Genomic DNA, 26,888 nt, shown 5'->3' with positions numbered 1-26,888 from the left:
TGACAGGAAGGGAGAAGGTCGAGACTGCTCCGCCCAGGCCCTGCAGCCCAGGGTCTCCCTCCGAGAAGCAATTCCTGTGCAGGGATGGGCTCCAGTGATCCTTGTCCACCCCTGGCTGCTGCCCAATTGTTGGCAAGGATTTAGCTCCTGAAGGTACTGGGAGCCCTGGAGCTGGCTGTGCTGCAGGGAGCTAGTGCCCTCCTGGTGGAGGCTACCCAGGCCCCCCAGGGTCTAGGCTTTCTGGCCTCAGACACACCAAGTAGTGGCACAAGGCCCCCGCTCCCTGAGAACACCCTCCCCCAGCCCTGTGCTAACAAGGGGCAGGTCCCTCCTGGGCTTCCAGCATCTTCATGACCACAGCATCCCTGGTAAATCACCTTCCCACCCTGAACTTGACTTGGGTGCCCCTACCTTGTCCCGGCCCCCAAGTCACGAGGACCCTCCTGGGGGCTCTGAGAAGGCCTTCTAGGGTGGCTGATACTCACTGGCTCTGCTCTCCAAAGGTGAGCTCGTTTAAAAGAGGCCTCAGCAATGGAGCCCTTGGGCCAGGTACTCAACCCCCAGGAAAACGGAGGGAGCAACACCTGCCTCCCCAGTTCACACCTGAAATAACTGTGCTCAGGGCCTGACCCTTAACAGGCTCTCCGTAGATGGTAATAAATGTTGTTAGGACACTTTCAGGCCCCTTTCTAGACACCTCTCTGCTGACAGTAGAGAAACTGTCTTGCTGGCAGGCAATTAATTAATTCTGTGCAAATGGGCCAAAACCAGTAGTGTTTTTTTTTTTTTTTCTCCTTCTCTGATGACATGAACTGAGTAACACAACTTCGACAAACCTGCAAAACCACCTGTCCTTCCTCTCTGACTTACTCTAGGGCTCACAATCAACAACAATTCGAAAATTGTTAGCTCTTTCCTAAATCCCCTTTCCCTGTGCTCACAGCCAAAGAAATCAGAGACGTGCCATGCTGGGGCCAGGAAGCCACCCACAGCCTACTGCCAACATACGCCCAGAATTTTATGTATGCTTAATGGGTACAACCCTCTGAAGAGCGTGTCAATATCTTGGTTTTAGAGGCTGGAATACTGAAGCTCATATTGGTTGAGGGACTTTTCCAAGGTTGTCCAGCTCCTGAGCGGCGGGATAGGCTTCAAACCCAGCACTGAGCCAAAGTTCTCTCCACCACCTCTCAAGGCCTCCCTCGATGTCCCACCTGGGCTCTGCCTCGGCTGCTTCCCCTTCTGTGGAGTTTCAGGATGATATTGTCCACCCCAGATGCCTGGGCCAGCACAGGAGAATCACCTGGGGAGATTGTTACGCCTACGAATGCCTAGATGCCCTCCAGACCACTTATAACCAAAACTCTGGGAGAGGGGCCCTCGCATCTATAGAGGAGGTATTTATAGATTCGGCCTTGAACAAGCGCTATAGCCAGAACCAAGAAGTCAGGCTGACTCCAGAAGAAGACGGTGTGAAAGACGTCATGACGGTGTCGGTTCCCCGCTTCTGAGCCAAGGGCAGCGAGAAAGAGGAAAATCCGTAGCATCTTAAGTGAGAAGATAAGGAACAGCAGAGCCTTATCAATACATGCCTGGTCAGTTGAAGTTCATGGTTGGGGTGAACGCATTGTTCCATTCACAGTCAACAGAATATCATCTGGAGACCTTGCAGCCAAGGTGGCCTGGCTTTGGCAAGCTTCTCTCCAGCATAAAAACACACATCGGTGTGGGGTCTCCTTGGTCAGGGTTTGGAATGGCAGTGCACTGCTGTAAGAATAAAGCAGATCCCCGTCAATGGACGGGTTAGCTTTAGAACAAAGATCAACCCTCTGTTAAGAAAAGGAAATAACAAAATAATTATTGTCCATGGGCGGTATCAGCCCCTGACAAGAGAGTACAACCCTGCTGTTGGGCCATTCTCTCTGAGTCACCGTCACTGATGACATCCATTGGCTTTGTTTGCCAGAAGCCTGAGTCCTTCCAACCAAATTCAGCTGTCTATATCACAGGATTTGGCTTTTTTTTTTTTTTTTTTTTTTTTTTTTTTATGGAAGTGACTATCTCTCTCTCTTTTTTTTTTTTGTCATTTCTAGGGCCACTCCCACGGCATATGGAGGTTCCCAGGCTAGGGGTCCAATCAGAGCTACAGCTGCTGGCCTACACCACAGCCACAGCCTCATGGGATCCGAGCTGCGTCTGCAACCTACACCACAGCTCAGGGCAACGCTGGATCCTTAGCCCACTGAGCAAGGCCAGGGATCGAACCTGCAACCTCATGGTTCCTAGTCAGATTCGTTAACCACTGAGCCACAACAGGAACTCCGGAAGTGACTCTCTCAAAACGGATCACGGAGCCCGAAGCCCTACTTATGGCAGTGTGCTTTAATGTCCATCAATAGTATCCTGTCAGATTTAGGGCTCTCGTTTTGCAAGTGACTGAAACTCAACTCAAGTGAACTAAAGTAAAACACAACAATAAAACGAGCTCCCCTCGTGGCTCAGTGGAAAATGAATCTGACTAGCATCTGTGAGGATGCAGATGCGATCCCTGGCCTCGCTCAGTGGGTGAAGGATCCAGCATTGCCATGAGCTGTGGGGTAGGTCGCAGAGTCAGCTTAGATCCCGCATAACTATGGCTGTGGTGTAGACCAGTGGCTACAGCGCTGATTTGACCCCTAGCCTGGGAATTTCCCTATGCCACCGGTGTGGCCCTAAAAATGATAATAAATAAATAAATAATAACAATAACAATAAAATGGGAAACTTGGCCTTTGGGGGAAAAAAAAGAAAAAAAAGAACTATCTTGTTCACCAATATACTTCCAGCTCCAAGGGCAGGGCGGGGCATGTGACAGCATCTTAGTAACTCTACGTACCGTGAGCCGTGAAGGAGCGAGTGCATTTGTGAGTAATCCACTGCTGCAGCCTGAGACCTGGAGGAGCACATCCTCAGCAGCTGCTCCCGGAGCAGCCACGTGGCCCTGTCAGGCCTGGTTAGGCCGCCGGGCCTGTTATCGGTGTGGTCACTGGCTGGGACACACGCTTACTCGGCTGTCAGGGCCCCACTTACCTCTCACCCCTAATGGTCCCTGGCTTTTTATGCACTTCCTGCTCTCCCATGGCACTCCTCGGACTTTATTACATGTGCCACGTGGTCCCTGTGATGAGAGTTAAAGAAGAAGCAGAGAGCCTGGAATAATGACCCAGACACCAAAGCACAGGAAAAGCCACACCAGCCTCACGCTTCAGGCTGCAGCCTGGGACGAGGTTAGAGGGTTCCTGCCACACAGCCCTCAGGATGCTGCCCCAGGCCAGAGTGCACGCTGCTGCTTTTCTCCTTTCTAGGTCCTGGCCCCTCCTCAAGCCCACTTCTGGCATCTCAGGACCAGATCCTCAGGCAGGACGCATCTGAGAGGACATCTGGCCCACTGCTTGCCCTACAGCGTGAAGTCTGCCTGGTGGGCATCTGGCCTCTCTGTGAACACAGCAGGTGTCGGGGGCTCCCTTTTCAGAGACAGCTGGGACCATTTCCAGGCGTTTCTGCCCAGGACTGTTTCTTCTGTAGAGTTTTGCCTTGGAATACATTCACTTGAAAGTGTGATTTTGCTAGTGTGTGTGTTACATATGCCTTCTAGTTAGCAAGAAAGTTCTTGCAAAGACTTTCAAAACAACTTCAGCATCAGAGTGACTTGCTCTGCCACGTGTCTTTAGCCTACAATGAGAAGAGCTAGCTCCAAAATTCCTAATTAGAGCTTTGCTTTTTCAAAACACACTATGATTTTTAACTGTAATTTAGATTGTTGACTATTTCCTGAAACACAAAAATGAGTTGCTCTCGAGGATTGGTTGTCGCTTACACGATCGTGCCCTTCAAGAGGACGCACACCGCACCACATTCTCATGCATGGGGTAGACCTTTGGGTTAATACTGGTCATAAAAGAGCACGTGGGAGTTGCTGTGGTGGCGCGGTGGTTAACGAATCCAACTAGGAACCATGAGGTTGCGGGTTCGGTCCCTGGCCTTGCTCAGTGGGTTAAGGATCTGGTGTTGCTGTGAGCTGTGGTGTAGGCTGCAGACGCGGCTCGGATCTGGCATTGCTGTGGCTCTTGTGTAGGCAGGTGGCTACAGCTCCAATTGGACCCCTAGCCTGGGAACCTCCACATGCCGCGGGAGCAGCCCAAGAAATGGCAAAAAGACAAGGAAAAAAAAAAAAAAGGCATGTGGTCACGTGTCACAGCCAAAGGAACCACATCTCTAGTATCTGCGCCCTTGGGGGGTCCCCTTCCCTTGAATCTGGGCTGGGACGGTGACTTATGTTAACTGATAAAAAGCAACAGAGATGACACTGGGCCAGTTCTGGGACTAAGGTTTAAGAAGGCATGTCACTTGGGGGGCTTGGGGCCCCCCTTATATAAGATGTTCAACTGTCCTGCTGGAGAGACCACATGCCAAAAAACTCACCACAAAGGGTTTACCAATGGACAGATCTTATGGTGCTTCTGAGAACCTACATTTTTTTTTTCTTTTTTGGCCACACCCATGGAATATGTACGTTGCCAGGCCAGAGATCAAATCCAAGCCACAGCTGCGATGTATAGCAATACCAGATCCTTAAACCACTGTGCCACAGTGGGAACTCCAGAACCTATTTTTTTTTTTTTTTTTTTTTTTTTTTTTGCTTTTAAGGGCCACACTTGCAGCATATGGAGGTTCCCAGGCTAGGGGTCGAGTTGTGCTGTGCCACAGCCACAGCAATGCCAGATCCGAGCCGCATCTGCGACCTACACCGCAACTCACAGCAACACCAGATCCTTAACCCACTGATCAAGACCAGGGATCAAACCCGAAAATTCACGGTTCCTAGTTGGATTTGTTTCTGCTGCACCATGATGGGAATTCCAGAACCTAAATTTTTTTTTTTTTTTTTTTGTCTTTTTGCCTTTTCTAGGGCCGCTTCCCATGGCATATGGAGGTTCCTAGGCTAGGGGTCTAATCGGAGCTGTAGTAGCCGCTGGCCTACACCAGAGCCACAGCAATGCAGGATCCGAGCCGCGTCTGCGACCTGCACCACAGCTCACGGCAATGCCAGATCCTTAACCCACTGAGCAAGGCCAGGGATCGAACCCACAACCTCATGGTTCCTAGTCAGATTCGTTAACCACTGTGCCATGACGAGAACTCCAGAACCTAAATATTTTTGAAAAAACAGTTTTGGGAGTTCCTGTTGTGGCTCAGCAGGTTAAGAAGAGTGTCTGAGCGGATGCGGGTTCAATCCCCGGCCTCGCTCAGTGGGTTAAGGATCCGGTGCTGCCATGAGCTGTGGTGTCGGTCACAGATGCAGCTCAAATCCCGTGTGGCTGTGGCATAGGCTGGCAGCTGCAGCTCTGATTCGACCTCTAGCCTGGAAACTTCCGTATGCTGCATATGCGGCCCTAAAAAGATAAAAAATAGTTTGGACATCTCTCTCTCCTCAGGGTATTGAGGGCAGCCAGGGCAGAGAGAGCTGAATCAGCCTGAGGCAGAGACGAGAGGAGTCCTAGCAAAGGCAGGAAGGGTTTTACCTACCAGTGCGAGCGAGGCCATGTAGTCATTCATCAGCCGCTCATTGAGCAGCCAGGGTGAGAGAGACAGGGTGGACCAGATGCAGCTCCCTCTGCTTCCAGAGTTCACAGTTGGCTGGGGGAGGCCGTGTGGCCAGCACACGCCTTCAGCAATGCAGTGGGAGCAACAGGAGAGGAAAAAGAGGGTGCTTACTGTGACCCACAGCGGGGAGGAGAAGAAGAACCGGATGGCAGGGGGCTGTGGGGAGGGCCAGGGAGGCCTTCTCAGAGGAGGCAACGTAGGAGCCCAGACAGAAGTTCAGTGGGGGAGGATTTCAGGTGGGGAAGAAAGCACACGTGAAGGTCCCTGGAATGAGAGATCCTAAGACTTGGGGGACCCACAGGTCCTCCTGTGCAGCCCGGAGTGGCTGAAGGGGCAGCCAGAGAGGTGGGCAGGTAGGCTTCAGAACACAGCTGGGCAATCGTACCAGGCTCTCACATGTTCCTGGCTGAGGAGAACCGGGACCTCAGGCCTGAGCCTGTCACACCAGGGACATCTTGCTGAATATTCCTGAGACCGTCCCCTCTCCTGCTGAGACACCCTACTGGCCCCAGCTGCCTACAGGATCAAGTCTGGACTTCGAGGCTATTCCTCGGGCCCTCTGCTTCGGCCACACCCCACCCACTCACTCTCAGTGCTTCCCCCTCCCCGTGCTCCCACCCTGGTGAAGCCTTGCTTCTCCTGTGTGACTCCCCCCTCGCAACCCCTGAAGAGGAGGTGACAGGCCCGGGGCTCCACAGCACCTCAGACACTCCATGGCTGAATTAGAATGTTCCTCTTTGCAGGTGGGCCTCGCTTTCTAGACTTCACGCTCCTTGAAGGCAGGGCACCACATCCGTACTTGCTCTGAACTGCAAACACCTCAGGAGCAGCCCACCCAAGGCTCTCCTCTGGAAGGGGGAAAGGCGTGAGGAGCAGGGCTTAGCAAGGTCCTGCTCGGCCCCAAACACACACACCCACACCCACACCATGGATTCAGTCTTTTCAGTCACAGAAACAGCGCAGCCATGACAGGAAGGGTTGCTCAGGCCACAGGCTGAACACAGAAAGGAATTCTCCCAGGAAGAAACAAAATTGGCTCCACTCTCTCCCCCATGCCTGGAGGTGACAGCTTCCTTTAGGCGGGTAATCCACCATGAAGGCGGCATTTCACACTTGCAGCTCAGGAACAGGCCTGCGGGGAATTGCTCCCGGAGGGTGAAAAATGGGAACTAGTCAGGGTAATTTGTCCATTTTACCACACACGTTTCAGGCTGGTGGGGTCTGGCCTTGGTGGGCCGGGCATGAACCTGGCCTTGGGGAGATCAAGGGCTGGCCCCTCACCCCTGGCTGGGGAGGGTGGACAGCTGGCAGCTGGCCTGGCACCGTTGCTTGCCCACTGTGCCCTGCGTCCCGGGTGTCCACCTCGGAGCCCTGGGCCTGCCTGATGGGGCAAGGAGAGCCTCCTGCTAGCCCTTCCTAACAGGGATGTCGTTGGGGCCACAACCCCTGACAACAGAGGCCTCCTTAGACACTGCAAGCACCTTCTCAGGCTGTGATCTCTCTGCTCTCTAGCCCACGGGGTCCTCCACCGGACAGAAACCATTCACGGAAGTCCTTCTTGTTAGATGGGTGGGTCCTTCCCCACCACTGTGTCCCAATGCTGTTCTCCCATATTTTCCTTTATGAGTTTTGGATTTTTTTTTCTCTTTCTTTTTTGGCCACACCTGCAGCATATGGAAGTTCCCAGGCTAGCGGTCAAGTTGGAGCTACAGCCACCAGCCTGCACCACAGCTCACGGCAACGCCACATCCCCAACCCATTGAGTGGGGCCAAGGATCGAACTCATATCCTCGTGGACACCAGTCAGATGTGTTTCCGCAAAGCCATGACAGGAGCTCGGAGCTTTGGAATTTCTCATCTTTTATCTCTAGGTTTTTAATCTACCTAGAGCCCATCTTTTAAAAAAAATTTATGGAAGTGTAGTGGATTTACAATGTTGTGTTGGTGTCAACTGTACAGCAAAGTACACACACACACACACATATACACATACATCCTTTTTCAGATTCTTTTCCATGATAGGTTATTACAAGTTATTGAGTATAGTTCCCTGTGCTATAGAGTAATTCCTTCTTGGTTATCTACTTACAGACAGTAGTAGGTATATGTAAAAGCCAGATCAAGTCCATCTTTGGTATGAGGCAAAGGTCCAGTTTTCTTTTTCTCCATATAATAAGCCAGTTTCCCATCATCATGGACTGTCTGGTCAATTTATGATGCTGCCTTCATCAGATCTCACATTTCCATATATTCATGGGTCTTCCTTGGAAATTTTCATCATGATTCATTGGTCCATTTATTTGTTCCTGTGGTAAAATCACACTTAAAAAAATTTCCTAGAGGGCAAGCCCCCTACATTGCTCTTTCCTTTCCCCAAAACTGACATAACAATCAATGGACCTTTAATCACATTTTCTTTTTTTTTTTTTTCATTTTTGGCCACCCCATGGCCTATGGAGTTTCCAGGCCAGGTATCAGATCCAAGCTGCAGTTGCAAACTAAGCCACAGCTGCGGCAACATGGGATCCTTAACCCACCATGCCAGGCTGGGGACTGAACCTGCATCCCAGTGCTCCCAAGATGACACTGATCCCTTTGTGCCACAGAGGGAACTCCCACCTATATATATATATTTTAGAATAAAGTTGCTGAGTTCTACCAAAGAAAAATCCATCTAGACTTTTTTTTTTTTTTTTTTTGGCCACGCCCACAGTATGTGAAAGTTCCTGGGCCAGGGATCAAACCCCTACTGCAGTTACAGCGTCTGGACTTTTGATTGGTGTTACATTGAATTTTAAGTTACGTGGAGGAGACCTTTCATCTCTACCATGTTGATCGGCTCATCCAAAACCACAGATTGTTTCTTTTTAATGAGGTCCTTGTTTCTGTCCTTTATAGACATCCTTGTTTTATTTTCTTCATAGCATGAACACCATGTGATAATCTTATTCATGTATTTCTTTACCGGATTGCAGTCTGCCTCTTCCTAACATCTTGCTACAAAACATAATCAGAGATCCCTCTTTATTCACCTGTGTCCCCCATGCCTATATGTCACTGACCCCACTTTACTGCGAAAAGAAACTAAGGGTCAGAAAAGCTGGACTTCTCAAGGTCACAAGGTCATCAGCCGCACGGCCAGGTCCACAATGGAAGATAAATGAAAAGCATCTTGAGGTCACACAGTGCAGGGCATGGTGCTAAGAGATTTGGCCCTGAAGCCTCTGGGCAAAAGGGAGCGTCTAAGAGACTGCGAGAAGGGCCAGGTGACAGGAAAAGGAGAGTCAGAGACTCACACAGGCAGTGGGGCAGAGGCCAGAGAAGGTGGCCTTGAGGTGATGGAGCAGAGATGGCAGCAAAGGGGAGTGGAGAGGAGAATTCACCCACAGGATGGGAAACAGGCGTCCAGTCCTGCTAAGAGGGAACAGGGACCCTGCTGGCTGTCAAGAGAGAGAAGAGGCTTGGGGAGGAAGACGTGGAGTTGGACTTTGGACAAGGGGACAGTTGCAGGAACCAGAGACTTTCCTAGGAAATGAGCCAGTGGTGACTGAAGATGGAACTGGAGCTTAGAAGGGAGTCTGGGGAGCAGATAAAGATGTGTCAGTCAAAGAGACTGTGACATCATGCATGTAGGGGCAATTCTGGAAATGTTGACATAGAAGGGTCTTCGAGATATAGTACTCACATGCTCCCCTATGTTCACAGCATCACTGTTCACGACAGCCAAGACATGGAAACAACCGAAATGTCCATTGACAGAGGAATGGAAACATAAGATGTGGTGCCTATGCAATGGAATACTATCCAGCCAAAATAATGCCATTTGCAGCAACATGGATGGAACTAGAGATTCTCATCCTAAGTGCAATAAGTCAGAAAGAGAAAGACAAAGACCATATGATATCACTTATTTGTAGAATCTAAAATATGGCGCAAAGCGCTGTCCTTTGTTGTTTGGGTCTCTAAAGTCCACCCCCTTTCCAATCCCTGGCCTGCTGTGATTAGGAGGGAAGGCTGATGGTATTAATGGTGAAATTATGTCCGAACCCCTATGAGGTGCTGGGCGCTATCACACACTTCTAACCCTATACCACCGTCTTCACAAACGAAGAAGCTCAGGCTCAGAGAAGCACTTGCTAAAGTTCCATGGCCAGTAAGGAGCAGCAGTGGGATTTAATCCAGGTCTCCTTGACTTTTTTTTTTTTTTTTCCCATGATTTTTATTTTTTCCATTATAGTTGCTCTACAGTGTTCTGTCAATTTTACACGGTACAGAAAAGTGACCCAGTCACACAAACATATATACACATTCTTTTTCTCACATTATCCTCCCCCATGCTCCATCACAAGTGGCGAGATATAGTTCCCAGGGCTGTACAGCAGGATCTCATTGCTTATCCCAGGCCTCCTTGACTCTAAAATATCCTTTTCCCATAATAGTAGCCTTAATAACTTTTAAAATCCTTCATCATTTGTTATTCACTCATCCTAAGATCATTAAGCATCTCTGATGTCTAAAGCCCTCACTGAGCAGCACTGAAAGGGGTATAAAAAGGAACAACCTGCCTGAGAGATGCAGGTCCTAGCGTGCATGGCCGTTTATTCAAAAGACATCCACTGGCCACCTGTGATGTGACAGGCCCCATGTTAACTCCCGGTGCTGCGGTGGAAGAGGGGAAACTGCCCCTGTCCTCGTGGAGCTCAGAGGTTAGGGGAGGGAGCCACAGCCAGGTAACCGTGCTACCAGGTGGTGGGTGCACTTGACTGCTCCCGGGGCTTCCCTGACGGAGTGAGGTCTCAGCTGAGTCTAAAATCAGGCCACAACTCAAATGCCCATGGGGCAGGCAGCTGAGGGTAAGAAATAAAGTGAGCTGGGTCCATTCTCAGGCAGAGATAGTCCTGCCTGATTACCAAATACATAGAATACGCTTCACATAGATAGTGCGCTTTCCTTTTTCTTGAAACATGACTCGTGTCGGTAGAGAGATGAGTTCAGGGAAATACTTCCTTCTTCTAAATCAACAGTGCAAACACGATGATCAATGGTAACTGCCCCTTAACCTCCAAATTGAGAATGCTGAAGGATGATGTGGGGACCACAGTCCTGGGTGGGGGGACCCAGCTCCCCGGGGGGAACTGCGCCCTCTGGGGGCAGGTCTTCTGAGGGTGGACATGCACCAGGCTTTGCTCAGGATCTCTAATTACTCCTTAGGATAGATTTTGAGCAGTTTAATTACTGAATCAAAGGATATAAACAATATTTAAGATTTTTTCCAGAAATATTATGCCAACATACATTATCACCCTTCCAGTGTCAAATCTTACTGTTGTACGATATTTAAAAACTTAAATCACATTCATCTTTCACTTTATTGATTACCGAAAAATACTGTCTCATGTATTTACTGATCCTTATTCCTTCTTTATGAATTGACAGTTCATATTCTTGGCCGGTTAAAAGTGTTGCACAAGTCATAAATATTTATCTCAGAAAAATAAGAAAGCACAGCTAGGTAAGAAGAAAAAGAAACACCCATAAACCCACCAATAACTATTAACCACTATTAACATGTTGGTGTATATATCCCAGGTTTTCACCTCTGTATTCAGTATCTATAATTATATGCGCATTTTCTTTTTCAAAAATAAGATCATACTATACAGAACGATTTTTGCAACTTCCTATTTTCACTTACCAATATGGTGTAGAAATGTTTTCAGGTTAAAAAAACACACATTCAAATGATTTCTGTTGGCTGTGTTGTATTCCATTGTAATGATGTACCAGAATTAAATCAATCTCCTACTTTGGACTTTAGGTCAATCTTATTTTGGTATTTTAAATATTCATCATGAAGCAAATCTTAGTAAATCTCCTCAATTAACTTCCCTAGGATAAATTCCAGAAAGAGAATTGTTGGCTCAGAGGTCATATACTTTCTTAAAGCTTTTAAAACGTATTACCAGTTACATTACATTAAAAATTACATACTTCCCAAAATTTCTATCAGTTTATACGGCCTCTAGCCGTGTGTGAGAGTGCTTTGTGGCAAACTGTATTCAGGCGACCTCAACAATCTCTTCCATCTCAGATAGCTTTCCAGAAGTTTATCATTGCCCCATCAAAAGGTGGAGACGAGGACGCCTCCCCTTGAACCTGGGCAGGCCTTTTTATCTGCATTCTGGGTGAGCCTTTATGTCTGCCTCAACCAATGAAGGATGGCAAAAGTAATACTATTTGCCTTTTGAAACTAGCACATAAAAAATGTCATCCACTCCCACCTTGTTCTCTTTGGATATTTGCTCTTGTTGACAAGCGACCATGCCATGAGGAAGCCCAAGCAGCCCTTGGAGAGGCCCATAGAGAGAGGAACTGAGGCCTCCAGCCCACTGCCCAACTGAGTTTCCGGTGACAGCCAGCATCAACTTGCCAGATAGACCACACTCAGATGCACTGCATGGAGCAAAGATGAGCCATTCTCTGCTAAACTCTGTTCAAGGTACAGATTCATGATCAAAATAAATGGTTGCTGTTGCTTCAAACTGCTAAGCATTTTTTTTTTTTTTTTGGTCTTTTTGCCATTTCTTGGGCCGCTCCCACAGCATATGGAGGTTCCCAGGCTAGGGGTCCAGTCGGAGCTGTAGCCACAGCAATGCAGGATCCGAGCAGCGTCTGCGACCTACACCACAGCTCATGGCAACGCTGGATCCCTAACCCACTGAGCAAGGCCAGAGGTCGAACCCGCAACCTCATGGTTCCTAGTTGGATTCGTCAACCACTGAGCCACGATGGGAACTCCTCAAACTGCTAAGTTTTGAAGTGGTTTGTTCCACAGCAATGTATAACTGATGCATTTCTCTCACTCTAGCTACCGCTGTCTTTTTTTCCTTTCACTTTTTGCCAATGGGATAGACAAAAGTGGCATCTCTCATTTGGTTTTAATACTTTGGCCCATTACTTTCAATAGGCTTTTAGTGCTTTTTCTTATTTACAATAGAAATTTAAGAGCTTTTAATTCTATTTATTTTCCTTTTTTTTTTCTCTTCAAAAGAAACGAGTATTGCAAAAATTCAAAAACATACTTAAGAAATTTAAGTCAGAGCCAGGACTAGGGTGAGGCTATAGAGTTCCCTGGGCACCAACTTTTTTAAGGAGGCACATGCTCTCAGGGGCTGACCTGCACTGGTGGGACCCTGAAGATAAGTGCCTCCTTAAATTCTGCACCCTCCTTGCCTCCCTTGCTCATTTTAGTCTTGGCCATTTTAAGTCCACCCAACCTCACTTTCTAGATATAACTACCCTGGTCACAGTTTGGTGTGTATTCTTGCAGACTTTTTTCTAGACAAACATTAGCATATGTACATAATGTTATAAATTCCATTATTAATATATATGAATATATTATACTATACAGAAATTTACATTAAATGACAATGGACAATTACATTATTAAATACCTACATATTTAGTAACAAAGATAGTAATAAATAGTAATATTTATGTTTACAGAAATGTATCCTTGGAATCTCAAGTCAATATTTGCAAACTGACCTCATTCTTAAGATGACATGTTTCAGAGTTCCCATTGTGGCTCAGCGGGTTAAGAACCCAACCAGTATCTATGAGGATGTGGGTTTGATCTCTGGCCTTGCTTAGTTGGTTAAAGGATCTGGCGTTGCTGCGAGCTGTGCTATAGTTTGCAGACTCAGCTCGGCTCTTGTGTTGCTGTGGCGCAGGCCAGCAGCTGTAGTTCCAATTTGACCCCATAGCCTGGAAACTTCCACATGGCCCAAGGGCACTCCTAAAAACACACACACACACCAAAAAGATGGCATATTTTGTAATAGTCATATCCCTTTGCCGTATTTATGGCATATATTTTCCCAATGTTTTAGTATATAGTTTGATTTCATTTTTAACTTATTTTCAAAAATTAGTGTTATCAGGCAGATCAAACGCTCACCTTATCTTTTCCATTGTTTTTATGCTTGCAAAAACAGTGAAGCATTCAGCTATATTTTCCTATGTCTTAGGCTTTTTTTTTTGGCCACACCCACAGCATGTGGAAGTTCCCAGGTTGGGAATTGAACCCAGGCCACAGCAGCAACCTGAGCCAGAGCAATGACAGCACCAGATTCTTAACCACTAGGCCACCAGAGAACTCAATCCTATGCCTTAGTTTTTACATTCCTGGGATTTATTCTGGTGTATGGAGTGAAGATGGGATTCAGCTGAGTCTTCCCCCAAATAATCAATATTCTTAACATCATTTGCTAAACTGTGCAATTCTGTGCTGGCAGAGGCTTCCAGGAAGACACTCGTAAGGGCAGGACTTGCCTTCACTGCGTGGAGGAGGGACATTCACAGGCAGCACTGAGGCCCACTTCCCCCTGGCAGAGCCCAGCCACCCCAGGGAAAGGCCTTTTGCTGTCTCAGTGTAGAGATAAGCACGTCTTGCTAAAGAAGCACCTGGAAACTTGCCAGCCCTGGCAGGCAGGTCTCACCCTAGAATCTGAATAGATGCTCCTTGAGTCTTCTTCAACACGCCCAAAGCCAATACCCATGCACTTGCCACCCCCCCCCCCCCCCCCCCGGTGTTGGAAGAGGTCCTTTGACTTTGGCTTCTAGACTCTTCCCTCCCTGTCTAGTACCCATGTTCGGCACAGGTGACACTTGGAAGAGGCAGAGAACCAGGGCCATCAGGCCCATGCACTACAGTGACACCCCACCTCCCGGGGGGGGGGCATCGCACCCACTCATGGGGACAGAGACCCAGGCTTGGGGAGGGGACCCCTCCTCTGCGATGAACTGAGTTGCCAAGGCTGCCGGGGATGAGCCAGGCCAGATGGGGGCCACCTCTCTGGGACCACCACAGCCTGGGAGGGGGAGGGGCATTCTGAATGAAGCAGCCCCTCAGGCTCGAGGTCCCTGGGTCTCTGCCCACGGGGGCCCCTTCATGGAAGCCTCCCCATCCGCCTGCCTTTCTGGAGTCAGAGCACTCACCTCCATCTGTCTCTTCCTCTAGAGCCTAAGCTCCACCACAGCAGTCTCTCCCCTCTGTTTATCCCCAGCTTCTAGCTCACTGCAGCACAGAAAAAATCCTTGAAGTGTTTTTAAAGTTTTCTGCTTAGAATTTCTTGTATTCCCTATTTTTCTTTGTTGGACGTGGCCCGTGCCCGCCTCTCTCTGTGATGCCTTTTTCCTGCTTGCTTTCCCCACTAACACCCACTCATCGTGCAAAACCCAGCTCAGCTGCCTCCTGCTCTAGGAAATCATTCCTGAACTCAGCACATAACCTCCCAGGCAGAGGGGAGTTGCTCGGTCCAGCCCCAGAAAAAGAGGCCCTTGGCTTTGCAGGGCCCATCTGATACCCCTCTCCTGCCTGAGAGCTCTCCCAAGGTGCAGAGAACAACCTGGAACAACGGGGGAGCGAGCGGCATTCAAATCACAGACGCCCCAGCTCCCAGGCTGGCAGGGCGGGTGGGGGAGGGGACCAGCTGGTGGGCGAAGCCGGTTTATCTATCGATGCTGCCGGGAACCCTGGGGAAATCAAGGTGAAAGGCAGCGGTCCTGCTAAGGAGGACGCCCACCCCTGTTTATCAATCAGAGGGGCTGGGACAGGGTGAAAAGATGCTCGGCTGCCTGCCAGAGGCTGTGGTGAGGAAAGAGACCCCCAGCGACCACCAACCAGCCCCCCACCCCCCGCCCGCCCCGTGGCCCCAAGTGAGGCCCCGCCTCCTGCCTGCCTCCCCCCACCCCCGAGAGTGGGGCGTCACTGTGGGGCGGGGGCTGCCCCTGTCAGCTTTTCCAGCCGAGTCCTAATTCTGAACACCCGAGCTTGGTTTGAGAAAATCCGATCGCCGCAGCCATAAGGGCTGGCTGGGAGAAATCCTCCACTCTTGGCACTGGGTCAGGTACCAGGTGGTGCGTGCTCCTGGCCCAGTGGGCACTGGCCCCAGAGCCTCTTTCACCCTCTTGTGGGCCTGTTAGTCCCTCAGCCGGGCCAGGTGGCACAGGGGAAGAGGAGCAGAGCCGGCCTAGGAGGCTGGAGGGGCAGGTGGAAGACGGGAGCAGGGGCATCGGGGGCACCTCTTGGATGGACAAGAAGCCCGCAGAGAGGCTCCAGGCTGCCATCCACCCTAGGAACCAGGCGGGTGGCTAAAGAGGTAACCCAGGGCTAACAGGAGCAGGGAAGGGGGGTAGACCCCTGCCTGCCCCCCTCCCTCCCCAGCCCAGCTGCCCTAGCAGAGGGGTGTGCTTGGCACCCCACCTGCTTCACCCAGTGCCGAGGCCATCTGAGCAGAGTGAAGATGTCAAAGGGAAAACCCCAAATCGGATTGAGGCCCCTGCTCCCCCTTAATGAGGTTCATTATCGGCGGCTCTGATCCTTGTAAAACCCAGCAGGCCGGATTAGGGGCAGGCTCTCTAAGCTGGCTGACTCCTCCCTGCTGAGCAGCCAGCCCAGCCGCTCTCACAAACAAGCCCTCTCCTTCCTGCAGATAGAGCTGGAGATGGAGGCGGCCTGGCTGAAGAGGGCCAGACAGGTGCAGGCAAAGGTGTCAGGAGCAGAACGGAGACCACCCAGGCAGGGGCTCCCTGGCTGGGTGGGGGAGCAGACGGAGGTGGGATTGAGGGGCCCGGGGTCCCAAGAGCTCTGTGGGCAGCGGGGGAAGGCCCCACCCAGGAAAGGGGCTGTGACAAGGGCACCTTGTCACCTGTGAGCTGGCCGGATCCCAGGTGAGGCTGGGTTTTGCACGTTCTGTGTGGGCCTGGGTGCTGGGTCTTCAAGTTGCAAGTTAAAGAACACACCGGCGCTTGCCTTAACAAAAATAATTTATTCCACAGCCCTCCCTAGCAGTGGGGCAGAGTGGGAATCAAGCATGTGGGCAGCATCGCCCCCCTCTGACCCTTTTAACCTCTGCACAGGAGGTGGACCCTTGAGAGGGGCGATACTCCCCTTGCTTCGGCTCCCTCCGGAGCCAAAGATGAGCATCTATTTTGGAGACTAAAATCAAAAGACAAAAGACCCAGCTTGAGAAGGGTCGAGCCCAACGGGGAGAAGCCAAAGCACATTGGAAGCAAACACTTCACAGGCCCTGTCACAGCGAAGGCACTAGAGACCCCAACATCCCTCCCACACCGTTCCCCACCCCACCCCACCCCCCACATCAGGTCCCGCCGAGCCAAGCCAGCCTTCCCTCCTGGCCCCAAACCATCATCACACCAATTCCAGTCCATAGGCTTCCTGCTGCAGAGGTGCGGGGTGAGCCAGCCAGAGGCTCTCCTCCCACAGACCTCACCTGGGAGACCAGCATACTTCCAGAAGCTTCCAGAGCCCTCCCTAAAGTCACCCCCCACCCCCCAGAGAGTCTGAGGGGCTGGCACAGGAGCCAGAGGCAGTCCTTCCTTCGCTGGTGCAAAGGGCTCTGAGTTGCAGGATGGACAGAGTCCAGGATGTAGTGAGGAATCCCGGGCCCCCCAGCCCCGGAGCCTCCTCTGGAGATGGGGAGCCTTGGAAACGGCAGCCTCATTTGCCCCAGTTTAAGGCCAACACCAAGCGGGAGACATTGAAGCTTCAAGGAGGAGGAGGCAGGACTTCAAATAAGCTGAAAAAGAGGAATTTGGTGCTGAGATGCCAAGGACGGAGCCTCCCAACCGCACTGCCCAAGCCTGCCCCCCCACCCCCATCCCCGAGCTGGCAGATGGACCTGGACCCTGTGCATGTCTCTGTCTATGGACCATCCTTTCGAGAAGCCCCAGGGAGGTTCACTGCAGCAACTGGTTTTCCTGGATTTCCTTGGACAAGGAGCAAGGGGGGAGGGGAGGGGGCAGGGGGCTGGAAGAGCCCAGGGCCAGCAGCTCCCTATCCCACCCCCTCCCGAGTCAGATGGTTCAGGCTGCGGGGTGGCTGGCATGGCCCTTCAGGGCCCTTATCCTGGCCCGGAAGTAGGTGTACGCGGCCAGCAGGCCCATGAAGGACAGGGAGTAGAGCCCCACGCAGAGGCTGATGTCCAGGTGGGAGAAGTTCCCTTCCAGCACCTGCAGCCACTGGCCTCGGCCCGGCATGGCCCCAGGCTTTGGCTCCCCATCAGGGATGCTGGCCAGCTGCTTGGAGCTGCGGCCCACCCGCCTCAGCTCTGAAGGGCCTCTGGGGAGGGTCTTCTCAGCCAGGAACTCGGCCAGCAACACGGCTCCTGTGTCTCGCCTGGTCAAGCGCTGCTGCCCTACTGGCTGCTCCAGCTCATCCCTCTGAAGCTCCGCTATGTACTCGGGAGGATCCTGCCTCTCCTGGGGGTGACTGGCCCCAGGTTCCTCTGCTGGAACATCTGGGATGGTGGCTCCAGGGGACTCTGTCCCTGGGCCCAACATGATCTCAACCTTCTCGGGGGGCCCCAGAGTAAAATTTCCAGCGGCCAGCTCCAGCTCCACCTGCTCTGGGTTGACCGCCATCCTCTGTGCACCCCTCTGGGGGCCCAGCCGGGCGGAAGGAAGGTCCAGGACGATGTTGCTCGGGGAGAAGTGGGTCTTTAAGAAGTTGAGGCTGTTGCCCAGGTCCCACACGGGCGCACCCCGCAGCTCGTTGTGGCAGGCGGGGCAGAGTTCACGCGGCGGCCACTGCACCTTGGGGAACTGGGGGTCCTCGCTGGGGGCACCTGGGGAGGAAGCACACACGGGCTGGCTGTGACACCCTGGCCACGCGGAAGCCCAGACCTCATTCCCCCATTCAGAACGCCAGCATCCTCATCTGCAAACAGGTGATCTGGGAAAGGATGGGCTTGAGAGAGGGCGGATGACAAACCCGGCAGGGGGCCTGGCCACAGCGGAGTCCGGGTGCCTTCCCGCCCCCGCCCCCGGACAATCTCCCTTCCAGCCACTTGCCCAGGTTAAGCCACTGTCTTCCTCTGGCCACCGCACTGCCACCATGTGCCCCGGACAGACAGGGGAAAGGCCAGTGAGGAGACTCAGAAGGGTCTGTCTTGCAGACTTTGGTTGGTCCGCTAGCACTTAGCAACTTTGCCTTTTTCTGAAATTTCCCGAGTTTGATACAGCCACGCTATAGTCTTTCAGTAATTAAAGGGAAGATGTTTTAAAAACAAGATTTCAAGGCACACGGTAGTTATAAGGCATTCTCCTTTACCCCCTGCGGCCCTCTGGGGCAGGCAGGAGTTAGTGGGGTTTTTTTTCCCTCGGGTGGGCCCCCGAGGAGTAGGGGGTGGGGAGGCCTAGGGGTCTGGATGGGAAAAGGGCGCTCAGGAGCATCAGGAAGTTGCCCTGCCCACCAGGCTGCTGGAACACCAAGCAGGGCCGGCACTAGGCTGAGCTCCTGGCCCTCACCTAGTGGGGGCCTGGGGAATGCCAATCAGTCCATCTTTTGTGGAGGGCAGCATCACTCCTAAAGGGTTAACTAGGGAAAAAACGTTGCCAGGGAGAATGAAGCAAGTGATAGAAAAATCCGAATGGTTACTTTGGGGAAGGAGCAGCAAGTAGATTCCTCGGGTCCAGGGAGCAGTAATAGTGACTGGGCCTTGCCAGGGGAGGGCTCCATGTGCACCTGCTATTAGTTGATCTCAAAGGACCCCCCCCACCCGCCCACCCCCAGAGAGAGTAGGGTAGCGCCTGCTTTCAGGGAGAGGCACGGGCTCCAGGCCCTCCAGCAGCATCTGGGCCCCCAGGGAAGCTGGGAGGCTGCCAGGGTCATGGGGCTAGAGAGTCAAATGGAGCATTTGGTGGCAGGGGCGGGGCAGAGGCAGGGAGAAAAGGCATGGGAGGAGAGACAGGCACGTGTCTCCTTTTTAAGTTCACCAGAGGCCCCAGGAGAGGCAGATCGAGTGCTGCCGCTGCTGCGGCCACCACCTGCTCCGCTGGGCTCCTTTCACCTCAGCCCCACCCCGGGCCTTATCTCCCCCACCGCCCCTGGCCTGGGGAGGTCTGTGCATCCAAACACCCCCCCCCCCAAAGACAAGCCCAGGCTCCGTCCACAGAAGACCCCCTTCCCCACCCATCAGGTTCTCAGCACCCGAGTTTAATGCTTTTGCCTGTTGGACCCTTCAGACTCCTGTGCAGGGGGAATAGAAAACACTGCAAACGACAGAGACAGAAGACAAGCCCCCCCCCCCCCCCGCCCGCCCAGTCCTCACCAGGAGAAGCGGTCCCTAGTATTTCTCGTAAGCACCTGGCTTTTCTTGTCAAGCACATTTTATCATTAGACCCCTCCCAGGGAGGGGAAAGGCCCAGCTCACTCCTCTCTGTTGGTTTGAGATGGGGCCGGAAAACAGAACAAGGGAGGCAGGAAAGGGACCCCCAACAGGCCAGAGGGAGGGGCCCTGGTATTGGGGAAAGAGTGAGCAATGGCATCGGAGGACCAGCGTCTCGGGTTGTCACAGCCTCGGCTTTCTCATCTAGACCCTGACACACACAGCAGGGCTGGTGTGACGTGGGAAAGGGCTCTGGGCGCTGAGATGCACCATGAAACACAGGCTGGTCCCTGGAGGACAAGAAGGTCCCGTCTCCTGCCTGCGGTCCAAGATGCCAAAGTTCCCCCACCTCATCCTCCCTCTGCAGGTGACTCCAGCCTTGGCGGTGGCCCTTCCTTACCTGTGAGGCGAGCATTGACCTTGTTGTGGCTGGACCAGAGCCAGAGGACAGCGCTGTTGGGACTCCCCACCCGGTGCATGGAGCCAGAAGCCATCTTCTCAAAGTGGGCAGCGCAGTCTCGGCAGCCAAAGAAGAAGCGTACGTAGCCCCGGATGGCCTGGAGCACCTCCTGGGCCTTGGCTACGGGGAGAGGAGATGCCAGTTACAGGGGCCCTTCAGGCCGCCTGCCCCTTCCGGCCCCACCCCCGACCGTTGCTGCCACCGACCTGCCACAGTCCCACCACGGTCACCGCTGCAGAGGGAACGCACAGCCCAGCCCATGGGCTCCTGGTCCACCTTACCTTCCAGAAGCATCTCCTCCTAAACTCCTAAACCCCAGTGTCCCTTCTCTGCCTCTTATCCAGGCCCTCATCGCCCTCTGACCCTTGGGATAAAGTCCAAACTCATCATCAGGATACTCGGGCCTCTTGAGACGAGGCTGGAGAAGAAGGCGGGGGCCAGAGTGCCCACCACCCAGCCCCGGGGCCCCTGCTCTGCCCCTCCTGCTTTAGGCTCCCTGGTCTGCCTCCCTGCCCATCATGCCCCCTCCCTGGGCGCTCCGGCCACAGCCCATCCTGATCTGACTCCACACATCCCCTAACCTGTCTCCGTCTCTCCTCGGTGCCCCCATTCCCTGTGAGCAATGGCATCGGAGGACCAGAGACTGGCCCCCTAGAGTGGCATCAGCACAGGCTCTGGACACCCCCCGCCTTCTTGCTCTGACACAGACTCCTCTCTGAATATACAACTGCTCTCCCAAACCCACCCCTCTTAAACCCTTCTCCCTCCACGGTACCCTCCCCACTCTTAGTTGCTTCCAAACTCTTTCTCCTTCCAGCTACAACCGCACCCCCCAAGCCCTTTAAAACCCCATTTCCTAGCTTTGCCCCTCCAGCCACGGGGACTTCAGCACCTGGCTCTCTGTCCTGCTGACCACACTCCCCATGTCAGGAGTTCTAGCGACTTCCATGCCCACATTGAGGTGTGTCTTGCCTCTCGCCTCCCGGGCCCACTCAGCTCCTGTGTCCACCCCTGCTTGCCCTGCAGCTATACCTGCCCTGCCTCCTCCACCTGCCCTCAGGCTCTAGACCTCCTCCCTCTGGCCTCCACCAAGACGTCCCGTCTATAACTATTTTCTTTTTTTTTTTTTTTAATATATTTTTTTTTTAGAGATACTTTATTTATTTATTTATTTATTTATTTTTTGGTCTTTTTTTTTGGCCATTTCTTGGGCCGCTCCCACAGCATATGGAGGTTCCCAGGCTAGGGGTCTAATCGGAGCTGTAGCCGCCAACCTACACCAGAGCCACAGCAACGCGGGATCCGAGCCGCGTCTGCAACCTACACCACAGCTCACGGCAACGCCGGATCGTTAACCCACTGAGCAAGGGCAGGGACCGAACCCACAACCTCATGGTTCCTAGTCGGATTCGTTAACCACTGCGCCACGACGGGAACTCCTATAACTATTTTCTTTTGCGTTTTTCTATCATCAATTTGTCCCTCGTATGGACTCCTTCTGACAGGTAAAAATAACCATAATAAAGACGACCCCAGCACATCCCAGCCACTCCGCCAGCATCGCCAGCTTCTTCCCTGCTCTTCTCACTTCAGCCCAATCCAACCAGGCCTTTCTCTCCGCTAATCTGCTGAAATTGCTCTCGCCGGAGTGGGCCTCGCCTTGTGCCACCTCCCCCAGCACAGCGGCACCCACTCAGCTATGTCCTCCCTCTCGAAACTCTATTTGGGGAGCTCTCTTGAAGTCACAACAGCCGCTCCTTCAGCCTCCCTGTTCCCCTAGCAGAGGTCTGGGATGCTGAACGGCCCAGAGCTCAGGCCTCAGCAGTCTTGTCTGCCTACCCATGAAGGGGCTTCTCCAGTCCTGAGACCTTAACTACCAGCCATATGCTAATGACCACGAGATTATCCTGGGCCTCTCTCCAGAACTGCAGACTCCACCACCCACACCTCCGCTGAGACGTCCACTGGGCACAGACCACTAAGTGTCCCCTCTCCCCCACTTCCATTCCCTCCCACCTCGAGCCTTCTCATTTCTTGGCTCGAAGGACCATTGTCCAGCCCAAGTTCAGGTCCAACAAGTCCAGGGTCCAACCCAAGTCCTCGATCCTGCATGTGCTCCAGCCAATCTACCCCTGAATCCTATCAGCTCTATCTTTAAAAACGTTCCCAGATCTGCCCACTGCTTCCACGTGCACACCTACAACTCGAGTCCGGGCTACTACCGCCTCCCCTGGACAAGCCTTGCAACTTCCCACGTGGCTGCCCGCCCTGCACCCGCTAACCCTCTAAAACACTGACTGTGTGCATCACTCCCCTGGATAAGGTCTCCAGTAGATTCTCCAACTGCAGAGACTGAAAGCCAACTCCCTCCCTCGCCAGGACCTCCAAGGGTCCACACCTCCACCTCCTGCCTCCCCCGGCCGCAGGCTCTGCTGCGCTGGCCTCCTTTCGGTGCTGCAAACACACGGCATGTGTTCCCTGCACTTGCAAGTCCTTGACCTGTGTTATGGGCTGAACTGTGTCCTCTAAAATTCTTATGTTGAAGTCCTAACCTCTGGTGCCTCAGAATGTGACTGTATTTGGACAGAGGGTTTTTAAAGAGGTGACTGAAGATGAGGTCGTTAGAGGTGTATTCTAATCTAATACGACTGGTGTCCTTGTAAGAAGGGGACATTTGGACACAGGTGGGCACACGGGCAGTGAGGACCAGGTGAAGACACGGGGAGAACACGGCCGTCTAGAAAGCCGAGGAGAGGCCTCGGCAGAACCAACCCTGCCCACGCCTTCATCAGGGACTCCAGCCTCCAGAACCATGAGAAAATACATCTCTGCTATTGGAGCACCTTGTCACGGTGGCCCGAGCAGACTCCTTCAGCCCGGATGGCCCACTGCTGCTTCCCTCCAGTAATCAGGCCTCGGCACAGGACACCTCCACGGAGAAGCCTCCCCCAGCCCATCACCTGGTCCAAACATAGCCGCCCCTCCCCGGCCCCTCTCCCACACTGCTTGGCTCTGTCTTCGTAGATTTTTCATCCCATCTGAAATGATCTGGTGTTTACCGCCTGCGTCTCCTACCACTGGGATACTGTCCCCTCGAGGCAAGGATGTCTCCCTGTCTGTACCTCTGTACCCACCCCAAGAGCAGGGTCCAGCTCTTTGAAGAGGCTCTATAGACACTGGCTCCCAGTGGCTGGCTGTCCGCTCACCTGTCCTATAATTCCCTTTGCGTCTGAGCAGGCCAGCCCGTTTTGGACCCTGGTCGCATGGAGGTTCCCAGACTAGGGGTCTAATTGGACCTGCAGCTACCAGCCTACACCAGAGCCACAGCAACGCCAGATCTGAGCCGTGTCTGCAAACTACACCACAGCTCATGGCAATGCCAGATCCTGAACCCACTGAGCGAGGCCAGAGATTGAACCCGCAACATCATGGTTCCTAGTCGGATTCGTTTCCACTGCGCCACGATGGGAACTCCTCTCCTGCCCTTCCTGACAGCGTGGGACCTTCTCTCTCTTCTACCTGCACGTCCTCCTCTCGCCCTGGGCCCTGGCACACTGCAGGGCAGCCCTCTGCCCACCTGTCTCACAGTCCACTGGGAGCAGGGATGGTCTCATCCACCTTTATATGCTCCAGGCTGAGCGGGGGCCTGGGGTAAGCCTGGTCCATCCATGAAGGTGGACTGAATCGAATCAGTCGTTACGTGGGGCTGTGGGGCAGTGTGGGTCGTGGAGAGCAGCTACGTGGTGTGGGCACAAAACAGGGCAAAGGGGACAAAGCGATTCCCCAGCTTCCCCTAGAAAATGATTTTTTTTTCCAGTGGGAAACACAGTAAAAGTGTTCAGAGTCCATGGTATTTAGCCCCATAAATTGTGAAACAGACATAGTTCCTTTCTCTATGGGAGTATGAAGAAGGGAACCAGAACTTTCTCATGAAGACTAAAAATAAAGCAGGCTTATGGCTATGAGAAAGCCAGGGAGCAACCTCACTCACCCCCAAGTCTGTGGGGCACACCCCGGGGCAGGACTGAGTGGGGCCGGCTGCAAATGCGGGCTCCCCGACATCCGGGCTATAGCAGGGAGCCGGTGGAAGGCAGGACGGGGCAGGCTGAGACCCAGGGGCCGCACGGGCCCCGACTCACCGGTTTCTTGCGAGGGGTCTACACTTTGCCGAGACGCCTGCACGGTCAGGAAGTGGAAGAGGATCCACAGGGAGCAGGGAAAGCCCCGGAAATGCGGCTCGCTCCCCTGGCAGCCCACCCAGTTCACCTTGTCGGCAATCACAGCACCCTGTGGGACACACGGGAGCATAAGCGCAGACGTGGAAAAGAAAAAGGACTTGGCATGCGAGGGGGGGTGCAGCTTGCAGGAGATGCCAAGGTCAGCACCCAGCCCCACAACAAACGGTCCCTCTCTCGGTCCGGCCCTTCCACTGGCGACACCCGCCAAAGGAGCAGGATGTCTGAAAACCCATGACAGAGACCAAGTCCCATCCTCACTCCAGCCTCCACGTCCCCCTTCATAGGACGAGGAGGTTCACCTCTTAGGTTCCTTCCAGCTCTGACCTGCCCACAGTGAAGGTTTTGCGCCTCTGCGGGCTGACATGGTCCAGCCGGCAGCCGTGTGAGCAGGAGCCCAGAAGGCTGCTCCAGCAGAGAAGCGCACCAAGGAGCAGACGTGCCTGGAGGCAGCAGAGCTGTGGGTAACAACCGTCTCACGACGGCGTCTACATCGCGGCCCGGCCACTGCCTGGCTGTGTGATCCCAGACAAGGGACTTGACCTCAGTCTCTTCATCTGTTAAATGGGGATAATGTCTGCCTTCCACTGATGTTGTGAGGATTAGATGAGGTCTATACAGAGAGCGCTCCATAAATAGCCGTTCACTCATGACAAATGGAAGGACCCAACCAAGATCACGGACTCCGTTCTGAATGCAGGTTGGTGACGGGGGTGGGGGGGGGTCAGAGGGGACAGAGTTAACCCCTTCCACTCCCATGGTTATCAAGGGGGAGGAGGAGGGGGAAGAGGGCTTCCTTAGCCTCCCAGACTCACCTCCTTCCTGTTGTCCAGCACAGTCTTAAAGAAACCATAGGGAATTTTCTTTCGCGGCTGCTTCTTGAGCCAGTCATTCACGGAGTGCAGGAAGTTCTGGACTAAGGGCTGGCCGGGGAAGTACTACGGGGAGCAATAGGTGGCACATGAGTAACAACTCCCTGGAGGTCCACACTCCCAGGGAGGGCGGGGGGCCAGGCTGAAGGGGGTGGAGGCGGTTTTCTCCGAACTTCCAAAAGCATCATGAAGACATTCTGCTCAAGACCCAAGTGTGGGGAGTTCCCATCGTGGCGCAGTGGTTAACGAATCCGACTAGGAACCATGAGGTTGCAGGTTCGGTCCCTGGCCTTTCTCAGTGGGTTAACGATCCGGTGTTGCCGTGAGCTGTGGTGTAGGTTGCAGACGCGGCTCGGATCCTGCGTTGCTGTGGCTCTGGCGCAGGCTGGCGGCTGCAGCTCCGATCAGACCCCTAGCCTGGGAACCTCCATATGCCATGGATGTGGCCCTAGAAAAAGAGAGGAAAAAAAAAAAGATCCAAAATGTGGGCTCCTCACCACCTTTGCTCTGGGCACCTGGGAAGGTGAGGTGGAGGGGTGGGGAGAAGCTGTCGGGGGGGCTGTGCCCCCAAGGCCACCTGCCCCCTCTGGAGGCTGTGGGCTCCTGTGCTGACCCCTGACCACATGCCCACTGGGAGGTGGCAGAGCACCTGTGTGGCTGCCCTGGGGCTGCTGGGAAGCCTGGGCCACCCAGGCCTCTGTTCAGGTGATCTTCTGATAGAGCAGCTGCCTCGCTGATGAACTGACAGGCTGGGCCAGGCTGGCAAATGGCCTTTCATTTGTATTCTACGGGCTGCCAACAGGGACAAGGCAGCCCAGGGGCTATAGCCGAGATCCAAATCTTGATGGGAACTCCCAATAGTCTCTGAGGAGCATGAAAAGCTACTCTGACAATAAGTCAACTCAAATCTGATTAGTATCAGCACTTTAAAACCACAAGGGCTCCGGGGAGCAGGATGGATGCGCGCGCACGTGCGTGTGTGTGTGTGTGTGTGTGTGTGTGTGCATGCGTGTGCACACCCACACCCAGAGTGGGGGCGGGAGGGGGAAGGAAGGGGCTGCAGGAGCAGAGCAAGTCAGATAAGCTGCAAAAAGGCAGGTCGGGAGGACAACGGGGAGACACTCAGAGGAAAAAGAGCCAAGAAAAACACTTGCAAGAAAAAGGTGCTGGAGACGGAAATGAGCCCTACGCAGAAAAACCTGCCAAGGGCACCAGTCCTCTGAGAAAGGCATGGCATATTCTTATCAGACCCCCTGGCTGGACAGTGTCCCCCAGTGGGAGAAGTGGCTGGAAAGAATCCTGTGCTTTGACACACTCCCTCTTGATCTGTACACACGGGCCTCGGGGCGCTCCACACAAATTTACAGCTTCAAGTCAGCACTTCTCCCTGACCTTCACCCGCTGTCCTGGTTTGGAAGGATGACGCCCTCTAAGGCCATGGTGTCAGGAGAAAGGATGAATTAAGGGACTCTGCACTACAGGG

At 53.1% G+C, this 26,888-nt stretch overlaps 1 protein-coding gene across 2 annotated transcripts in view; it reads right to left on the bottom strand.

The window, feature by feature from the left end:
* Window positions 1-16,458: 16,458 nt before the first annotated feature.
* The window catches only part of QSOX1 (quiescin sulfhydryl oxidase 1), a 42,537-nt gene continuing 32,107 nt past the window's right edge, over window positions 16,459-26,888 (bottom strand). The window contains exons 9-13 of one of the 2 annotated variants that reach the window (XM_084977825.1): window positions 25,349-25,471; window positions 24,438-24,585; window positions 20,239-20,418; window positions 18,073-18,296; window positions 16,459-17,249 (exon numbers count right to left, since the gene is read on the bottom strand). In XM_084977825.1, coding sequence (XP_084833951.1) covers window positions 17,241-17,249; window positions 18,073-18,296; window positions 20,239-20,418; window positions 24,438-24,585; window positions 25,349-25,471 — 684 coding nt within the window. In that variant the 3' untranslated portion in view covers window positions 16,459-17,240. Of the gene's footprint in view, window positions 17,250-17,392; window positions 18,297-20,238; window positions 20,419-24,437; window positions 24,586-25,348; window positions 25,472-26,888 lie in introns of those variants that run through there. The other variant, XM_013989655.3, reaches the window with a different exon arrangement.

The sequence above is a fragment of the Sus scrofa genome, chromosome 9, assembly GCF_054392235.1.
Source record: "Sus scrofa isolate SSC_HxYL_T2T_F1_AM1 chromosome 9, Sscrofa_HxYL_maternal_Yorkshire_Landrace_v2.0, whole genome shotgun sequence".
NCBI lineage: Eukaryota > Metazoa > Chordata > Mammalia > Artiodactyla > Suidae > Sus > Sus scrofa.
Note: the sequence above shows the minus strand (reverse complement) of the source record. Positions and strands in the feature narration are given on the sequence as shown.